General features: G+C 36.9%; 3 protein-coding genes across 6 annotated transcripts in view; 1 reads left to right on the top strand and 2 right to left on the bottom strand.

Moving 5' to 3' along the window:
• Positions 1-8,931, bottom strand: part of LOC119558211 (tyrosine-protein phosphatase 10D) — a 58,168-nt gene extending 49,237 nt beyond the window's left edge. For all 4 annotated transcript variants that reach the window (XM_037871516.1, XM_037871517.1, XM_037871514.1 and 1 more), the window contains exons 1-2: positions 8,643-8,931; positions 6,689-7,101 (exon numbers count right to left, since the gene is read on the bottom strand). In XM_037871516.1, the coding sequence (XP_037727444.1) occupies positions 6,689-6,802 (114 nt within the window). In that variant the 5' untranslated portion in view covers positions 6,803-7,101; positions 8,643-8,931. The remainder of the gene's footprint in view (positions 1-6,688; positions 7,102-8,642) is intronic.
• A 1,764-nt stretch (positions 8,932-10,695) lies between these two features.
• On the bottom strand, positions 10,696-16,050 carry LOC119556389 (neuronal PAS domain-containing protein 2). Its single transcript, XM_037868564.1, has 2 exons — positions 13,985-16,050; positions 10,696-13,907 (listed from the first exon to the last, which is right to left on the bottom strand). Exons 1-2 carry the CDS (start codon positions 15,260-15,262, stop codon positions 13,041-13,043), a joined length of 2,145 nt encoding a protein of 714 aa, XP_037724492.1. The 5' UTR covers positions 15,263-16,050; the 3' UTR covers positions 10,696-13,040.
• A 283-nt stretch (positions 16,051-16,333) lies between these two features.
• LOC119556390 (replication protein A 14 kDa subunit) lies at positions 16,334-16,961 on the top strand. Its single transcript, XM_037868565.1, has 2 exons — positions 16,334-16,669; positions 16,734-16,961. The coding sequence occupies exons 1-2, from the start codon at positions 16,433-16,435 to the stop codon at positions 16,833-16,835; spliced, it is 339 nt and encodes a 112-aa protein (XP_037724493.1). The 5' UTR covers positions 16,334-16,432; the 3' UTR covers positions 16,836-16,961.
• Positions 16,962-17,203: the final 242 nt, after the last annotated feature.

Here is a 17,203-nt window from a genome sequence, read left to right as displayed (position 1 = left end):
AATAGACTTTTCATTTATTTGCTTCTATTTTTTTCAGTGCATTGGCAGCAGCAGCCACTAATAATTAAATCGACAAATGAATTCACACCCTTCGAACGACATGAGAATAGAACCCAACTAAATTACGATCGTGCTGGCCAAACAGTTTTTCTAAAGGGAGTTTTTAGTTTTCCCCCATTCTGGAGGGTTGACGAATTCCCGAAATTTCAAGGCCAATGACATCGGTCACTCTTTCCGGCTATGGGAAATCATTGATGCGATCCGATTTGTCTTTTCTATTCATTCTTTTCCTGTTCTGATTCGATTTTTGGGTGGATTCGGATTCAACTCCAGTTGGCTTCATTATTATAGAACGTGTATGTACTTTGTATCCTTATAGAGGTGGTTTTCCATAATTTGGATTGGAAATAGTTGTATAATAGTTGGAAAAATTGGTTAGGAGTTGAACTATATTTATGAATACACTTTAGAAAGGCTTACAAGTTATCAAATATTACAAATACCACAAAAAAAGTATTCTCCTTCTTCTATTCTTTTAAAATTTTGGATTCTATGGCGATTTTGGTTCAAAATTTTAGAAAACATCTTTATCATATAGTATTTCCTTTTCTAAAAGGTTATAGATATTTCTTAGAACTAGATAGAAATAGAGAAATATAAATAAGAGCTTGTAAACCTTGTTTAAGATTATGTTTAAAACTTATTTCAAGTGTTCAAGACTACGTACCCCTACATATAATTTCTCCCCCAAATTGCTGACCTAGCTCTCGCCCTAGTATTCTCTAGTATTCGTAGCCACTTCAACAGCCCAAATCACCTTATTTTCCCCTGTCAAAATATAGAATAAAACAGACAACCTGTCAGTTTGGGCCAAGTGACAGGCGTCGGGCGCAGAACTATCCAATAAACTGATTGACAAGCCTGGAAAAAAAAACTCCAATGGTGCTAATGCGGCCATATGGAGGGATTCACTGGGCTCATAAGAATTTTCGATGATTTCGCAAGATTTTCTACTGGCTATAAAAACGTCAACGGATGGGGGGGAGAAATGTGGGGCTCACAAATGAGCCGCAACTGTGGAGAAAGAAAATAAGGGAAAATTCAGAGTGTGATTTCCCGGCCACCCTTTGGAAAATTAGTTCTCGCCTGCTCCTGCTGCATCTGCATCTGATTTTCCCCTTTTAAATGCCTTCCCCACCGCCTCCAGATGAAACAATTTACAAACGCGCAGTCAATAAATTTCAATTAAGCAAACAGCAACTGCAAAACAACGCCCTCCCCCCATTTTCCATTGCATTTTCTCATTAGTTTTTTTTTTTATTATTATTTTCCTGTCTGCTTGTTGCTTTTGTTCATTTGGAATTGCGAATTCCTGTATACAAACGGATCGGGATTTACGATTGCAGGGCAGAATGTACAAGTATCGATTTTAATTAATAAAAGTTGGCGTAATCATAAATGGAGTCAATGATAATTAAAAAGGGGAGTCAAAGAACATGGTTTAATATCAATAGAAACGATTAGGTTAAGGACTCTAACCAATCTAAAGAAAGAAAGTATAACAATACGTTATATTAAATATTTTTATAATGATGATATAATAGCTAGAAAAATAACATGGGATATAATATTATAATATTTTGTGAAACCCTCCAACAAAACTAATTTTGAGGATTAAAAGTTGACTTCGGGATTAAATAAAATGAACAAAAATCGCATGGGTTTTATTTTCAGCTATAAAATGGACCAAACTTTATACACCACATAATCCAGTCCATTTTGGTCCACTTTTGGCCACGAGATTTCAGCTCTCCATTTTGCACGATGCCATTTTATCGACCTTTGCCACAGAATTCACAAGTAATTAGGAAGCAGACATTTCATGTATGAAACTTTTCGCATACAAAAATTATGACTTTCATAATGCTCAAGTGGCGGCAGGAACTAGTGCAGTCTCCTTCCGGCAGCCCATACTTGGATAATTACTCCCCTTCAGTGGGAAGAAACCTCCCCGCTTATGATTCATGTCTACAGTAAACTAAATATTAAGTGACTTCATATAGAACTCACCCACACATATAGACATACAGACGCGTTCAAAGTAGTAGAAGCTTGCGATTGATTTTGTTAAAAGGGAGGTATTAGAACTAGGACTTTTGGTACCCAAAAAGGTTTTTCTATTTTAAAATAAAATGGCATAAGTAAATGTTAAATATATAGTACTTTTAGCATTAATTATTTTATTTTCGTTTCATAACAATAAGTACGTTTCATAACTACTAAGTGACTTCATATATTATAGAATTTAGAAGTTTGCGATTGATTTTGGAAAAGGGGGGTATTAGAAATAGGACTTTTGGTATTTAAAAGGTTTTTCTATTTTAAAATAAAATACCATTTTAAAACTTGGAAATAGAAAATGTTAAGTATAGGATTTTTAGCATTATTTATTATATTTTGGTTTAAAAAAATAATGTTTTCTCAAATTTTGTATAAATATTTTAAATAACAATTTCAATTAAACTCGATGATATAATAGATATAGCATTTTAACGCGTTGATTGTTCCATTGTTGCTTTATAACTAACCCATTACTATTTCCCTCACCGCAACTGTGCATACCTGGATATATAAATTTGGGTCTGCGTTTTATATAGCCCGAGTTGGGCGGAAAAGTCACCCTTATATAGTGGGTGAAGTGAAACGAAAAACGCCTCACGGGAGCAAACACCGTTAGAGCAATTTCGTTTTCGGTTCTTTTCGGGCTTTTGTTGCGGAACAGCGAAGAATTCTGAATGGCCCAAACATTTCCCCCAACCAAAGTTCTTGTTTTTGCAATCAGAAACTATACCAAAAACCAGGGAGGGTTTGTAAACGATTCCCCCAGGCATTAATCGATCATCGAAATAAAGTTCGAGTTGAAAATGGACCAAGTTATAGAAACACTTTCCCCCTTTCGGAAAAACCGCAATTTCGTTGCAGCTTAATATCTTTGCATTTTCCTTTTCGATTTTCTTTTTTTTATGACGCATTTTGATGCAGCATTTCCGGCATTTGACTCTATTTTCAGTATCTGTTTGATGTCTGGAAGCGAGACGAGGTTGCAACTCATCGAAAAATATTGTTGCAAGATATTTTTAAGACTCTCGCAAAAAGATCTGGAAAATATCAGACACCATAGAACCAAAAGAAGTTAAGTTTTAAAGGGCTATTTAAGCAGAGATCTTGGAATTTATAAACAGAATCGTTTACAATTCTGGGTTAATAAGGAGTTCATTTCCACTCAATACTACTTAATACTAATAATATTTAAGCAAATACCAACTAGTTCGCTGGGAGACCTTCACTTTTTTCTGCACCGAAAAAATTCCGACGTTCTTATCTGATTTGAAAATGTTCTTAAAAATAGAACGACATTTTTAAGTTGAAAATGTTTTTATTTTGCTCGAATCAAGTTGAATTGGCGGTATTTAAGTACATTGTATGTACAAATAAACTATTAGTTCAGTCCTTAGTGTATACTTATCAAAAAGTTGTTAAATAAACTCAATTTAACTTTTCTCTTCTCAACATTTCGTTCTTATATTGATAACAAAATGTACTTATACGGTTTCTAAGAACGAATGTTCTCAATTCAAGAACCATGTTCTTAGATAGTTTTCTCTGTGTACATATCTAACTGACTCATATTCAAGTTCCACTTGAACGCGTATTATTAATCTTAAATAAGATCAATTAGTCATGCCATCAGAGGGTTAATAAGCTCAAGCTCAACTTGGTTTAATTGTTACCTAATTTATGCACATTTTCGAGTAGAATTTGGCTGAAAAGCAAAGGGGTGTCTTGGCGTAGAAGGGGTGGGAACCCAAAGGTTTTGGTGTCAATTGCATGACAGTGCAGGGTTGCATTTAATTGCCATTCTGCACTGACTTCTTCTTCCCACCTCTAGGTCCCTTCTCAAGTATTTCTTTCTGGCGAATATCTGGAGTCTAAAATTCCCCCCCCCCCATTTCAATGTTTTTGTTTCTGTTACGGTTGACACGTGTCCTGAACATGGAATGGGTGTGGTTTGAAGAAAATTGTGTCCTATCTGTGTGTTCTGGCCGGCATTTAATTACCCAGCACTTCCTCTTTCAACCAGTGTCACAGAATCTTGCTGGGATAATTGTTTTTAATTTTTTTGCGTAAGACCCATTTAATGCTCCATTTAAGTTGACCATGTTTATTATTATACACGGTTTGTTTCTTTTAAATGGGCGGTTATATTATATAGATAACGATTTTATTATTATCAAAAAACAACTTTAGTTAAGTCTATTTCTATTTAATAATAGTCACTAGCATAAATCGTCAGATATTTTATCAATTTAAACAGAAAAGCATATACAATAAAATTACCCCATGGATGTGTTCTTGCTTTAATGAATGCCTGTATATACTTGTGTTTACTATTCGACTGAGACGTGACTTATGGCCACCAGCAACGAAATAAGTTAAGATTGTATGTGACCGAATGGCAAATATTTCTGGCCATTTATCGGTGCAATGAAAAAAACAGCGGCCGGGTAAACAGCATGAACAACTGAAAAACCCATTTAAATGGATCTACCGGGAAATTAGAATGAGAAAATATAGGTATATGTGGGGCAGCACTAGCCGTTACGCTTCAACAATTTCGTTAAACGAATAAAAAATTTGTCAATGTAAAATGTAACCGAAATCGAATTCGAACCGGTTAACAGCGGGTTGGCAATTCATACCAAGTCGTGCCCACATCTATAATAAATAACACCCAGTACTATCCAGTAAAAAATGTTTATAATGTGTCTATGTATAGTTTCACGATACAAGCCAATAATAAACAGTATACAACGTTTTCAATACCATATAATGAATCAATAATATTTATTTACCGTAGAAAAGAATGGAATTTGTAAGCCAAGTTAATTGTTGTAATGCTACCTCTATGAAAATTGGATTCGTGCAAAATTGCAAAAGTCGAAAGCCAATTAGAAAAATTGCAAGTCTTACCGATTACATCGCAAAGTTGGATGCACAATTCGGGGAATCGGTTATGAAATTAATATGCAAAACAGAAACCAAAACTAATGCAGCACGAAATAACCATTAGAGATATAAAGCATGCATGGTAGTGCAGATAAGATAAATCTGGTAAAACCCTAGAGAATTCAAAATTTATCTTTACATCATAATTGGAAACCAATAAATGGATATCTAATTTGTAATCCATATGTATGATTATTAGTTTTTTATTTTATTTATCATTATATTTTATATCTATATGTAAATTCCTTTTTTTCTGTATTTGAAAATAGATTGGTTTCTTAAGAGTGTACAGGGTATATAGTATTTTTACTTCATATCTCTCTTACACACGACTTGAGATGCGAAATGCAAAATCTTGTTTGGGGTTTGTACTTTTTTTGCAATGATTTTGCTTTTGTTTGTTGTTTCCTCAAGGTCTTTGATTGAGGGAGAGTTTGTTTGCTTTTAGTACTCCATACAGTGAGACAGATACATCCGCATAAACAATAACGAAAGGCAAACATGATGCAAAATAATTGAATTTAATTAACATGGGAAAAGACAAAAGACAAAAGTGACGAAGATTTTCATGTGGGTGAGGCAATGAGGGATCAAAAATAAATAAATAAATAACTTTCGACAATGTTAGCAGAACGTTGCTGCATTGATTGTCTCCAAATGTTTAATTAAGTACATTTCATAAACATGTTGTCTCCTGATGGTATTGTTTGTTTCACAATTGAGGTTTCAGAATATGTGTATTATGTGTGTATATGGTTTCAATTGTTTCGTTTATTTTTATTACCAGCTAAAAGTTAGTAGGTATAATACGTTTTTAATTCCCTATACCGCAGTTAAATAGTATTATTGAGTAGGCTTACATGGTTCTATAGAGCTCAATTTTAATATTAAGGATAAAAAAGCCTGTATGATATAGGAAGTTTCATAATCAAAATATTAAATTAGTTTACAATTGTCTAGCAAAGTGATAAAATTTATTTTCATATCATTATTTTTCATATCTTTGTAAAGAGAAATAAAAGTTCTATAGATCCTAGCATTGTTCTTGAAGATAAAACCACTTACTAAAAATAGTCTATTGGATAGTACTTTTTTCTTGACAAAGAACTTCTTAGTGGTACCCGGATATCTATAAATCCAACCGATGTTGTTTTTTGTAATTTTCATATCCTAGTTAAACAAAAGTTATTGTTGCATAGATTCTATCATTGATCTTGAGATTAAAAAAAAACATAAGTATCCGAAAATTCACCGTCTATAGTATTTGTTTTTTGTGTCATTATGTTTTGTAATTTTCATATCCTAGTTTAACAAAAGTAATTGTTCCATAGATTCTATCATTGATCGTGAGATTAATAACAAACATAAGTATCTAAGTATCCAAAAAATCACCGGCTATAGTGTTTTTTTATCATTATTTTCAGTAATTTCATCTTTTAGTAAAGAAAATGTATAGTTCCATAGATCCTAGCATTGATCTGGACTACAAAAAACATACTAGTGAAAAAAAGAGTGCTAGATTGTAGGTTTTTCTTGGTAGAGAACCCCTCAATGGTATCTTGGTATCTATAATTCCACCCGCCATTGTGTTTTGGCCATGTTTCTGGCTTTGTTCGCTTACCTTTAGAGTAAATGCTGCCAGAAATGCTAAGCTCCAGAGCCAGCAATGTTGTGGAACGGCTTTTTGCCTTTTGAGTCGGATTCTAGTAGTGGCTTTACTTAGCTGGTACAACATTTTGGGGCCGTCGTTTTGCTTTTTTCGCTGTTGTTTTCCGCTCCGGACTCTCTTTTGTTGTCTGACTCTATTTTTTTTGTTAACTTTGCGATTTTTGTGCGATTTTTGGATTGTGTATTTCGCTAGTTTCCTTTGATTTCGGGCATTTTAAGCGCGAGTTTAGTCTTAACTTTAATTAAATGCATTGTTTTCAACAATTTTCTCGTCAGCGCGGTAAAATTTTGTATTTTCTTGTGAATCCAATTGGTTGAAATTTTGGGTTTTTTATTTAGAATTTATTAAAACATTTTATTTGTGGTCTGCAAGAGAAAATAAATTATAAATAAATGTGGAAGAGCGATGGCAAGAAGGAGACAGGAAGATGGTGTTGCCATCTCGCTCTCTACCTGCTCTGCTCTCGGTCTTCCTCTTCTTCAACACTTTGCGCTTGCGCCAAAAGCTTTTTATCAGATATTGTATCTTTTTCTGCGACTTGTTTCTATATCTCGTTACAGTGGATATTTTGATTTTCTAATCAAGTTTAAAAATATTTAAAAAAAAAAGAAAAAGTTTATACAATTATTGTAGATACCTTTATAGAAATTGTTTCTTTCATAGAACTTATTCAAAGTCAATACTCTGCCCTTCATGAAATATTCATTTTTAGTTGGGCATTCCAAGAACAAATAATAATTAAATCGCGGTTTTATTCAAGTTTTTAAAGCAGGACTGTTTGATTATTCAACACATAAATTTTATTTAAATCCTAATCGCAGATAAGTGCTAATTAATTGCACAGTCTTGTGCTGTTGCAAAAAAAAAATTGCCGATCAACAATTTAGCCTCCGCTGACGTCATTGAAATATTTAAAATCTCGCCAGGAAAAAAATAAAATAAATATGAAAAATAAATAAAAATAAGCGCCGGAAAACCAGTTCTGCGAAATGGAAACGATGCACGGAACGAAATTCTGAATAAATTCTATGCATTTCTCATTGTGAAAATGGTTACTTAAAATGGTAGTATTTTGACCAAATTCAATCTCAAATAAGGTATATGTACATACTTTAAAATGATTCTTGACCCATTTTGATGCATTTTGGCCAATATTGAGTTATATTTAAAAAAAACAAAATTAGCCAGCTAAGAATTAAATGTTATTTATCATTAGTATCATTTTTAAATGTGTAAATATTCTTTCTTATGGCTCTTTAAATTTTGAATATATCCCAATTTCGTTCTGTGTATGTTTTGTTATTGTTGCTATTTGTTGTTGTTTCTGGCGCTTGGCAACATTGCCATGCAAAAAAGACCTTCAACTTTGTTGCAAAGAGAGGACAAGAGAGAAGAGCAGATTGATATGATTGATCTCGGGAGACAGAGAGCGACAGAGAGAGAGAGAGAGAGCGAGAGCTTTATGATCTCGACACATAAAACACAAAAACAAAACAAAACAAGTTTTTTTTAACGTATTTCTTCACTTCTTATTTATTGTTGAATTTGGGACAAGTTTCTTTATTGCGGCTGGAATTTTCGCAATTTATATTGATTATTTAAGAGGTTACTTGGAAACAAAAACAACTAAAAAGCCGAAAGATAACAGGAAGTGGAGAAATTTGCCGCACACAACAACAACAAGTCAAATGAGGCTGTGAGTGGAAGAGAGAAAGCAACGGCATGCCAAAAAAGTAAAATAAAAAAAAAAGTTGCGTAGGTGTTGCTTCTACCTCACTCGCACTGTCTGCCCCCCCCCCTCTCTGACCATCTCTCTCTTTTTGTTATTATTGTTGCACACACACACGCACGCAGACACAACAAACAACTCTCAATTTCTGCTTTTACTTTAAGCTTTATTTCTTACGTTTTCCACTGCGTTTCTCAAATTTTCTCATTCAACACGCCACCAAAAACAAAATCATTTAAATATATACACCGAAATTTTTGGGTAAATTTAAAAAAAAATTTTCGTGTTGGTTTTAAAAAAAAAAATAAAACAAAAAACGAGCACTGACACACGCGCACGCACACGCGACAGAAACACAGACGCAGAAAGAGCGGAACGGACAACAGCAATAGACAAAAGTTGCGTTTTTCGAGCGCTTGTCTTTCCTCGTCCGTCCGCAAACGTTTGTAGAACGGCGCAGCACGAAGAAATTTGATTACTGCGCTGCGATTCGCAGCCCCTGAATTTAAAAACGCGAAAAGACAGACCAGGGTATTTTTATTTTCTACATTTCGGCGCGGTTGGCGAACGGTCACACCAGCTGATTTCAAATTTGCTTTGCCTCTCCTTTCAACAGAAATGTTACGATTTTTTAATGTTAGGAAATCTTTTATCTCCCTTTTTTACTGACACTTACCGTTTTTTTTTTATTTATTTGATTGTTTTTATCCCAGCGCTAAAAGCATGTAGCATACTTATAAATTAAGGCGCTAGTCACAAGTGTTAAATATGAAAGTTGAACTTTAAATTGAACTTATATGCTAACAGTTAGTTCGACTCAGATGGTATGAGGACAAATAATTACAAATCTTAATAAATACAATTTAAATATATAATCAGTTTCATTATTACTATTATTACTATTATTTTTTATGTATTTTTATTGCTTACGTTGCTTATGTTCCAACACAAAAATACTGAAAAAATTATTTTTGGGAAGAGAAACCATCCCGTATTCGCTGGAAATGCAATACTCTCATCTTTCCAGCTCACTTTTAGCTGGGTATTTTACACTTTTTAGCTTAAAAACATTACACACAATAAAACTTAATTTAATTTGGGTATGGTCTTCGAAAGGTAAAGTGTGACACTTTTCAAATGCCTTAACGAGTTAACAAACCAAGAATGCGTTCGGTGTAAATGCGTTTCAAATATAGCAAAAACAGCTTGGCGGATGGTCACACCAGCCGATTTCAAATTTCCCTCTCCCCTTTTAACAGAAATGTTAGGAGAAAACGTTTTCTAACATTGCTGTTAATGGAACTGAGTTGGTGAGTTTCGTGTCGCCGTGGTGGGTTCTCTGCAACACCACCGTTATTCGGAAGAGGAGAGTGCAAGCAGGACGGCTATAGCTGCAAATGAAGGCGCGCAAATTTGAATTTAAATATCTACAAAATTGTTTATTTTAATCTTATAAACGTTGTTTAATTTTTTTAAAATTATACTAACCGTGAGGTAAGACCCTACTTGTATCTAAACGTGGCTAAAAATTACTTATTTTCTTAAAAAGTTAGAACACTTAACAGAAACAATTTTTGTGATTTTCAAAGAATCATCTTCCATTAACAATAATTTTATATTTTTTGACTAAAAAAATATAATTCATTATGTGGTCTTTATTCTTTAAATTAAATTTGATATGTTTGTTTGGGATTCTCCTATGCCCAAGCATTTAAGCATTCTAAATATGGTTCCTATAAGAAAAAGTATAACCCCATTAACACTACTTTTATGAATTTACATAGGCAATACAATATAAATTTATTTTAGAAATCAAATATATGCTTATGAATATATGTACTGTCCATAAATTAAATCGAATCTCACCAATCCTTCAAGCTCACAACAAACTTGTACGACTGGAAATTTATTTAACTTTTTACATTTACAAGTTTATGATTTTTTTGCAAGTCTTACATTATATGTTAATTCCTTACATCATTTTTATTAAAAGAAAGTTCATTATTAAATAACGCGAATTAAAAACTCGGCAAACAGGGAACACTTTCTAATTGACAAGGGCGCCAAAACATTTTTGAACACATTGCTATCCACCACTTATTCACCATTTTCAGCCTAATGTAAATTACAAAACATAATAAAATAAAAATAGTTTAATTAATAATTTAATTTAATTATCACCCAATAAAATAATATACTTTTTTACCCACAATAAAAACACTTATTTTCATTTATATAATTTATTATTTATTTACGTTTCATTTGCATGAACTGTTACTGATTATTATAATTAATTATTGTTAATTACGGGCTATTTTTGATTGCTATAGTTTAGCAAGATCTAGAAAAGACATTACACAGTATTATTCTTACGTAGATTATACCACTTGACATTTGACATTACGCTTAAAACTATATTAATATTACTAAAATAAACGAATTTTTGGGGAAAATAACAACGCAAGGAAACAAACAAAATTTAATTGAAGGGATAAACCAAAAGTGTTTAAAGAGTACAACTCGTTTGAACAAACTCTGAACGATTCGCTGGGAAATTAGCATAAGACTTTTAGTTAAATTACGCACTAGACAAACCGAGTAATAATTAAAAATACAAACAAAAAATTGAGCTAAACGAAAAGTTAATAATATATATATGCGTAGTTTGATAGCTAGCAGAATTTCGCTATAAAACATAAAAATAACGAAGCGATAACCCCCCCTAACGACCCCCCAAAACCACCCACCGCCTCATAATTACCACTAGAACCACTTCCCCGAAAAAAATATATGTATACTCCCCTCCGATACGCCGGTGATAAGAACGCAACGCCAAGGACGATGGCAAAGGCTTTGATAACAGGTCACTCTCGCCTTGTGAGTATTGGGCTACAGTAAACTACACCAGCACGAACTTGACCGCCTCTTCTGAATTAGATTTTTATAGAAATTCTAATATTCTTTAAAATGTTATTTTTTTGTTTACATTTTCACTGTTATAAGAAGATATTTTACTGCAGCTTCTCTTACATTTTAAAGTTTATCATGCTAATGTCTTGAAATTTAAATCATTTTAAAAATGATATTCAGTGCGCACTCGAAAAGATTAATATTCGGTCTTGACTATCTAAGCTTTCGTTATTTGGTTAAAATTATAGAAAAAATGTTTCAAATCCTTTTTTTCAAAAGTTTAATTAACACAATTGCTTTTTTTTATTATTCGTTTACTGTGCATTGGATAAAAACATGCTGCCTCTAAATATTCTTTCAAAATTTTAAGCGAATTTCGAGTATAGTTTTTGTGAGTGTATTAAAATTGTCTATATAATTTTAAATATAAACTTTATCAAAGTTTTGTCTTTACTAGTTTTAAATTTGGTATTCAATTTTGTACTTTCGTACTAAAGGGTTTTCCAACACTAACAATTAACGTTTCAACTTTACAAAATCTTAAAAAAATAACCAGACTAGGCAGATTTTTAAGGAAATTTAAAGTTACAAAAATAAATTTTAACTTAAACCATTTAAAAAAAATTTGTTTTTTTGAAGCACATCTAAAATCGATCCTCTGTACGCATTAAAAAATATAAAAAATAATAAATTCAAACTTTCAGGAGATTTTCGAGTTCAATTTAAAGAGGTTTGACTGTGGCGATGGCAAAAAAAATCCGAGCGTTTAGTTTTCATCGATTGCGAAAACGGATTTCTATTAATGAGTCGTTCCTAGCGTTTCCAGACTTAGGGCAAAATAAATATATAATTGTTTGTTTTTTGTACTCTTTTTACACTGGTGTGCGGGGGGCGGAGGGTGATATCTGGGAAATCGGGAAATGGGGCTTAAATTTCAACTAAAACCGAAGCCTTCAAACACACCCATGCACACAGACGCACTCGTGCTCACACACATTCATATTTACAATTAAACGTAATTACATAACGAAGATTATTGATTATGGAACGCCTTTTAGCAGCACACACCGATCGAACTATTTCGCATCAATATAACTTGTAAAATCAGTGATTCCCAAAATGTATCTTCCATTTTTGAATTGCAATCATCGTGATCGATCTATTATTACTGCCATAATCACGAAATATATAAGCCCTGAATTTGATATTCGTATTGAAACTATAAGGAAACCATGTTAAAATATGTAAATCAACGCGAAGCTAATATTTTCGTTTGGTTGTGATTAAGATTGCACTTTGAACAAGTTGAAAAGTAAGTAGTTGAAACCAGAAAGGGCGGGAATTCCCATATAATTACAGAGTTATATCAGAGTTATCATATTACAAACTCTGTTTTTCTTTCTTAATTGCTCCTGTAAGACCAGTTATTATATAGGTACAGAACCCAAATTGCATAAATAAAATGTGTGGAATTGGGAATAACAATATAAGATTTCGAGACTCTAAAAACCATTGTTTTGAACTAACTACTCCTTTCGGTTTGGGCTCATCCTTAAAAGAGTCTGATACATTTTGGGTTTTCACTTGCGATTGGCTTGCATTACATCAAAGCAATGTGAGCTACTAATGGCGTCCCTTTTCACACCCAATTAGAAGGCAAACCCGTCATCGCAGCGTGCTGGTCAGGGTTCGATGCAGCACACTGGGACGCGCATGGAGCGGCTGTGGCGGCGGTGTATTGCTGTGTGGATCGGGCGTATCGGGCGCCTCACTGGCACTCAAACTACTAGCCGGTGACAGAATGCAGGATGCGGAATCAACCTCGCTGAGGCAGCTGCTCAATTGCCGGATCACTCCCTGTTGCGAGGAGTTGCTGCGCTCCTTTAGCTGCTGCCGATCCCGATCCCGTTCGCGCTGCTTCTGATGCTCCTGCTGAAACTTCCTGGCCGCCGTCACATTAACCACACTCACCGACTTGGAAATGGAGCTCTTAACCGATGAGGGAGCCGGCGGCACCAGGGCCAAGGCGGGCGTTGGCGATGGAGCCAGCTCCTCGAGGGTCAACGTATTCGCTGGCGAACTGTAGCCATCGTCCATTAGGCTCTCCATGGGTTGTCCCCCGACCGCATCGCCCGAATCCACACTCTTATGCAGGTTCTCTATCAAATACAGTACAATCCTCTCCAGTTGCTGCGGCGCCTGGGAGGCGGGCAAATCGGGAGTGCTACTCTGCGTGGGCATCTCCGCCTTGATGATGGTCGAGAACTTCTCCTTCATCTCCTGCACCTTCTGCCGTCCCGCCTCCTCGTCGAGCAGCGTGTTGACGCACAGGAATGAGTGCACCTTGTTGGTGCCACGATCGATTTCGAGAAAGCCCTTCGTATGCAGGTAGATGAACCGACCGTTCCGGGATAGCAGACGGTAGCAGCTCTCACCGTAGTCACTGTTGCAGTCGTACATCTGTCGAAGGGCCACAATGACCCAACGCACGTCGTCCAGGTGCATGAAGCAGAAGGGGCTAAGGTTGCGCACCTGTTTTCAAGAGGAGGAGAACACATGATTAAACAATGAACTGGATACGCTGGTCAAGTCAATATAATAATACCCACCTCATCTTTCATATAGCCTGCCACCAGACCAATCCTCTGATCACAGTCGATGATGCTGCCGTCGATTAGGTGCCTCGTATGGTACTCCAATTGATAGGGTTCTGGCTGCCTATAGATGGTCATGCCGAGCCCTCCTTCCGTCTCCTCGGGCGGCCGTTCCTCCCGCAGCACCCTGGCCATGGCCACGAGTACGATGTCGTTGCCACTGATCCCGTGCAGCGCCGCCTGGGCAATGGCATCGTGTTGGGGCGGCACTGTCGCCGCTTCTGCCGCCACTGCTGCGGCCGCGGCCAGCATATTATTGTTCCTCGAACGTCGTATCAACTGGGAGACAATGGGATAGTTGGCAGCAGCTCCGCCGGTCAGCGAGGAATCGCTGCGGCGAAAGCAGCCGTCGATCTTCACCCGTTCATAGGTCCGCGTGGCCTCCGCCCGCGTGGAAGCTCTGGCCAAGCGGACAGTGAAGCAGCGACGATCGGTACGCAGGCGTTCATCGATGGCTGCCAAATGGGCGATGCTTCGCGGGCTGGGCGTCCGTCGGTTGTACGGGTGCTCCTCATCCTCCTCTTCCTCTTGTTGCTGCTGCTGCTGCTGCTCCTGCAGACGCTGCTCCTCCGTCTCCATTTCCTCCTCATCCAGATCACTGCCAGAGGCTGAGGCCGATGTGGACGTGGAGTGCCCCTGCTGGGGATTGTGGTCCTGCTGCTGCTGCTGCTGGTAGAACAGCGTCTCAATATCCCTGGGTATTAGCTGTTGCCGCAACAGGGCCTGATCATCGGGATGGGTGATCTGCAGTAGATTCTGGCCATACAAATCGGACTGACAGTGGCCGAGGAGCTGCTCCACGCTGGTGGAGACCAAAACGATTTGGCCACTGCAGGTTAGGGTGAGGAAACAGCTGTCCAGCAGTTGCATTAGGGTGTCCGTGAGATGTAGACTGGGATTGGCTAGATCTCCACCAGCCGAGGCGGAGATTCCAGAGCCTTTCAAGCAGGGTTTACGGCGGCGCCTGGATGTGGATTTGCCAAAGACATACTGAAGCCTCAAACCATGGGTGGCGAATCTGAGGACGGCAGTCTTGTCCAGGCGACGTGAGGATTCGGCTGCATGTGGCACCATGGTGGCCAGCTCCTGGATGCTGGCATTCAGCTTATCCCGTCGCTGTTTCTCGGCGAGATTGCGTGCCTCCCGGCCGTTGGCAGGATCCGCGGAGGAACCCGATCCAGATCCGGAGCCGGATCCTGTGGAGCCCGTGTTGCCCGCCTCTGCTGCTGCCATTTTGTTTGCCCGATTTTCCACCACTTTTTTGCTGTGGCGTGGGAAATTGCCTTTTGTTGTGGCTTTTCCACTGGCAATCCTCGCTTTATGGATTTTCCCCTTTAATTGGCGCCTTGCGGTAAATGAAAATCGTCACTCTCCATAACCGAGTATACGCTTCGCTCTTCTATAATAATTTTATATACAAATATTTTTTCTTAAAATATTTATACTTTTTTTTTGTTTTATTGTTATATTTTCAGCCTTTTTGTTTTTGTTTTTTTTTATTGGCTTTATTTTTTGTTTTTTTCTGCTGCTTTTAAAGTTTTCAAGGTCTCGCTTATGCTGGCTGTTGTTTTTGTTTTTGCCCCCTCTATCGTTCGCTCTCGCTCACTCACTCTCACACACACACACACGTCACTCTCACGCAACGTACATATGTTTTCTCTTTTCGCTTTCGTACTTTTCCACTTGCTTTTAGTCTTATTATTACTATTATTTGTTTCCCTATTTATTTATGCGTTTCGCCTTGTAGATTTTTTTTCCGTTTTATTTTTTTGATTGCGTTGCGAATCTGAGTCTCCTGCTTGTTGTTGTTGTTATTGCTGCTGCTGGTGGCATTGTTGTTGTTCTATGTGTTGTTTTATGCCCGCGATGAGGTAAGATCCGAGGGCGGGGGTGGTTTTTACAATGCCTGCACTGGTTTTTGTTTATATTAAGTGATTAACTGTTTATTTTTAACATTTATTTTATAACAATAAACATTGGTTCGGTTGGCCAGGCTAAAAACTATCGATACACCGATGTAATTGTCTGTGGTCCTGAAGCTAGCACGTTCTCACCGTGGCGCATTCCAGTGAGCAACTCACATCTTGCGTGTTATCGAAGTTCTTGGGGTAGTCCTGTGCGATGTTATTAATTATTTGGGGGAAAAATTATATAAAACAGTTGAAGAACTGCATAACGAAAAGGAACAACAAGTTATAAGTAAATAATCAGACATAAGTAAAATAATTTCATTGAAATAAAATAAATAATTGCTTGCAGATACTATCGATAGCAGCACTCAGCTAACGGTGTATCGATTCTGTCATCGCTGTCTTGATTGGCGCTCTTTCTTGTTTACGCATTTCACTTTCTGCCGAAATTTGCAACTCTTCTAATTAAATCCAAATAAACTGCTGAATAATTATGGATGCCTTTGATCCACGCTCGATTATCAACGGCGGTATGCTGAAGCAGTTTTCCGGCCAAACCGTGAGCATAATGGTGCGCGTGGAGAGCGTGGCGGGATCCACTTTGCTGGCCAATTCCACGGACAACCACAAGCTGAAGATCAATCTGCCGGGTGAACTGAGTGCCGCCGACGGAGCCTGGGTGGAGGTGATTGGAGTGCCACATGGTGCCGACACCATCAGGGCCAAGGAGGTGGGTGCCCTTGCTCTACGAAGGCCCTAAGATGATTCCTAACCCCGCTGTTCTCTCTTTTCAGGTCATTGAATTCGGCGGCGAGAATATCGACTTCGATAAGGATGGCTACAATGGTTTGAGCCATCTGATCAACAACGTCAAGTCCTTCTACCGCAGCGGCTAGGACTCCATCATCCTCTAATTTCCACATCTATTGTTTATAATTATATGTACCTTAAGCTAAGTTTATCCATTTTTTGGAATGCACGCAAAAATCAGTTGCTGAAATAAACTACCATTATTCGGCGTATTTGTTTGTATAACTTATTGTTATTGGGTTATAATTGGTCTATTTCTGAATCGAACTTGATAGACTTATAGGTCCAAGGGCTTCCTAATGACCTGAACAAGGTACCACTATTTTAGCAAATTCTATTTTATAATAATATGCGATTAATAATTATTTTCAACTCATTTTCGTATACCCTTAACTTCTCCAAGTAAAATGATTTACTTTATACAAATAACTTTCCAAAAATATAATTCTTCAAT

Source organism: Drosophila subpulchrella, chromosome X (genome assembly GCF_014743375.2).
Source record: "Drosophila subpulchrella strain 33 F10 #4 breed RU33 chromosome X, RU_Dsub_v1.1 Primary Assembly, whole genome shotgun sequence".
Taxonomy (NCBI): Eukaryota; Metazoa; Arthropoda; class Insecta; order Diptera; family Drosophilidae; genus Drosophila; species Drosophila subpulchrella.
Note: the sequence above shows the minus strand (reverse complement) of the source record. Positions and strands in the feature narration are given on the sequence as shown.

Coding starts and splice junctions, on each gene's coding strand:
- LOC119556390 (XM_037868565.1), top strand. CDS start 16,433: ATGGATGCCTTTGATCCACGCTCGATTATCAACGGCGGTATGCTGAAG. Junction 16,670..16,733: donor ACACCATCAGGGCCAAGGAG/GTGGGTGCCCTT, acceptor CTCTCTTTTCAG/GTCATTGAATTCGGCGGCGA.
- LOC119556389 (XM_037868564.1), bottom strand. CDS start 15,262: ATGGCAGCAGCAGAGGCGGGCAACACGGGCTCCACAGGATCCGGCTCC. Junction 13,908..13,984: donor CAGGCTATATGAAAGATGAG/GTGGGTATTATT, acceptor TCTTGAAAACAG/GTGCGCAACCTTAGCCCCTT.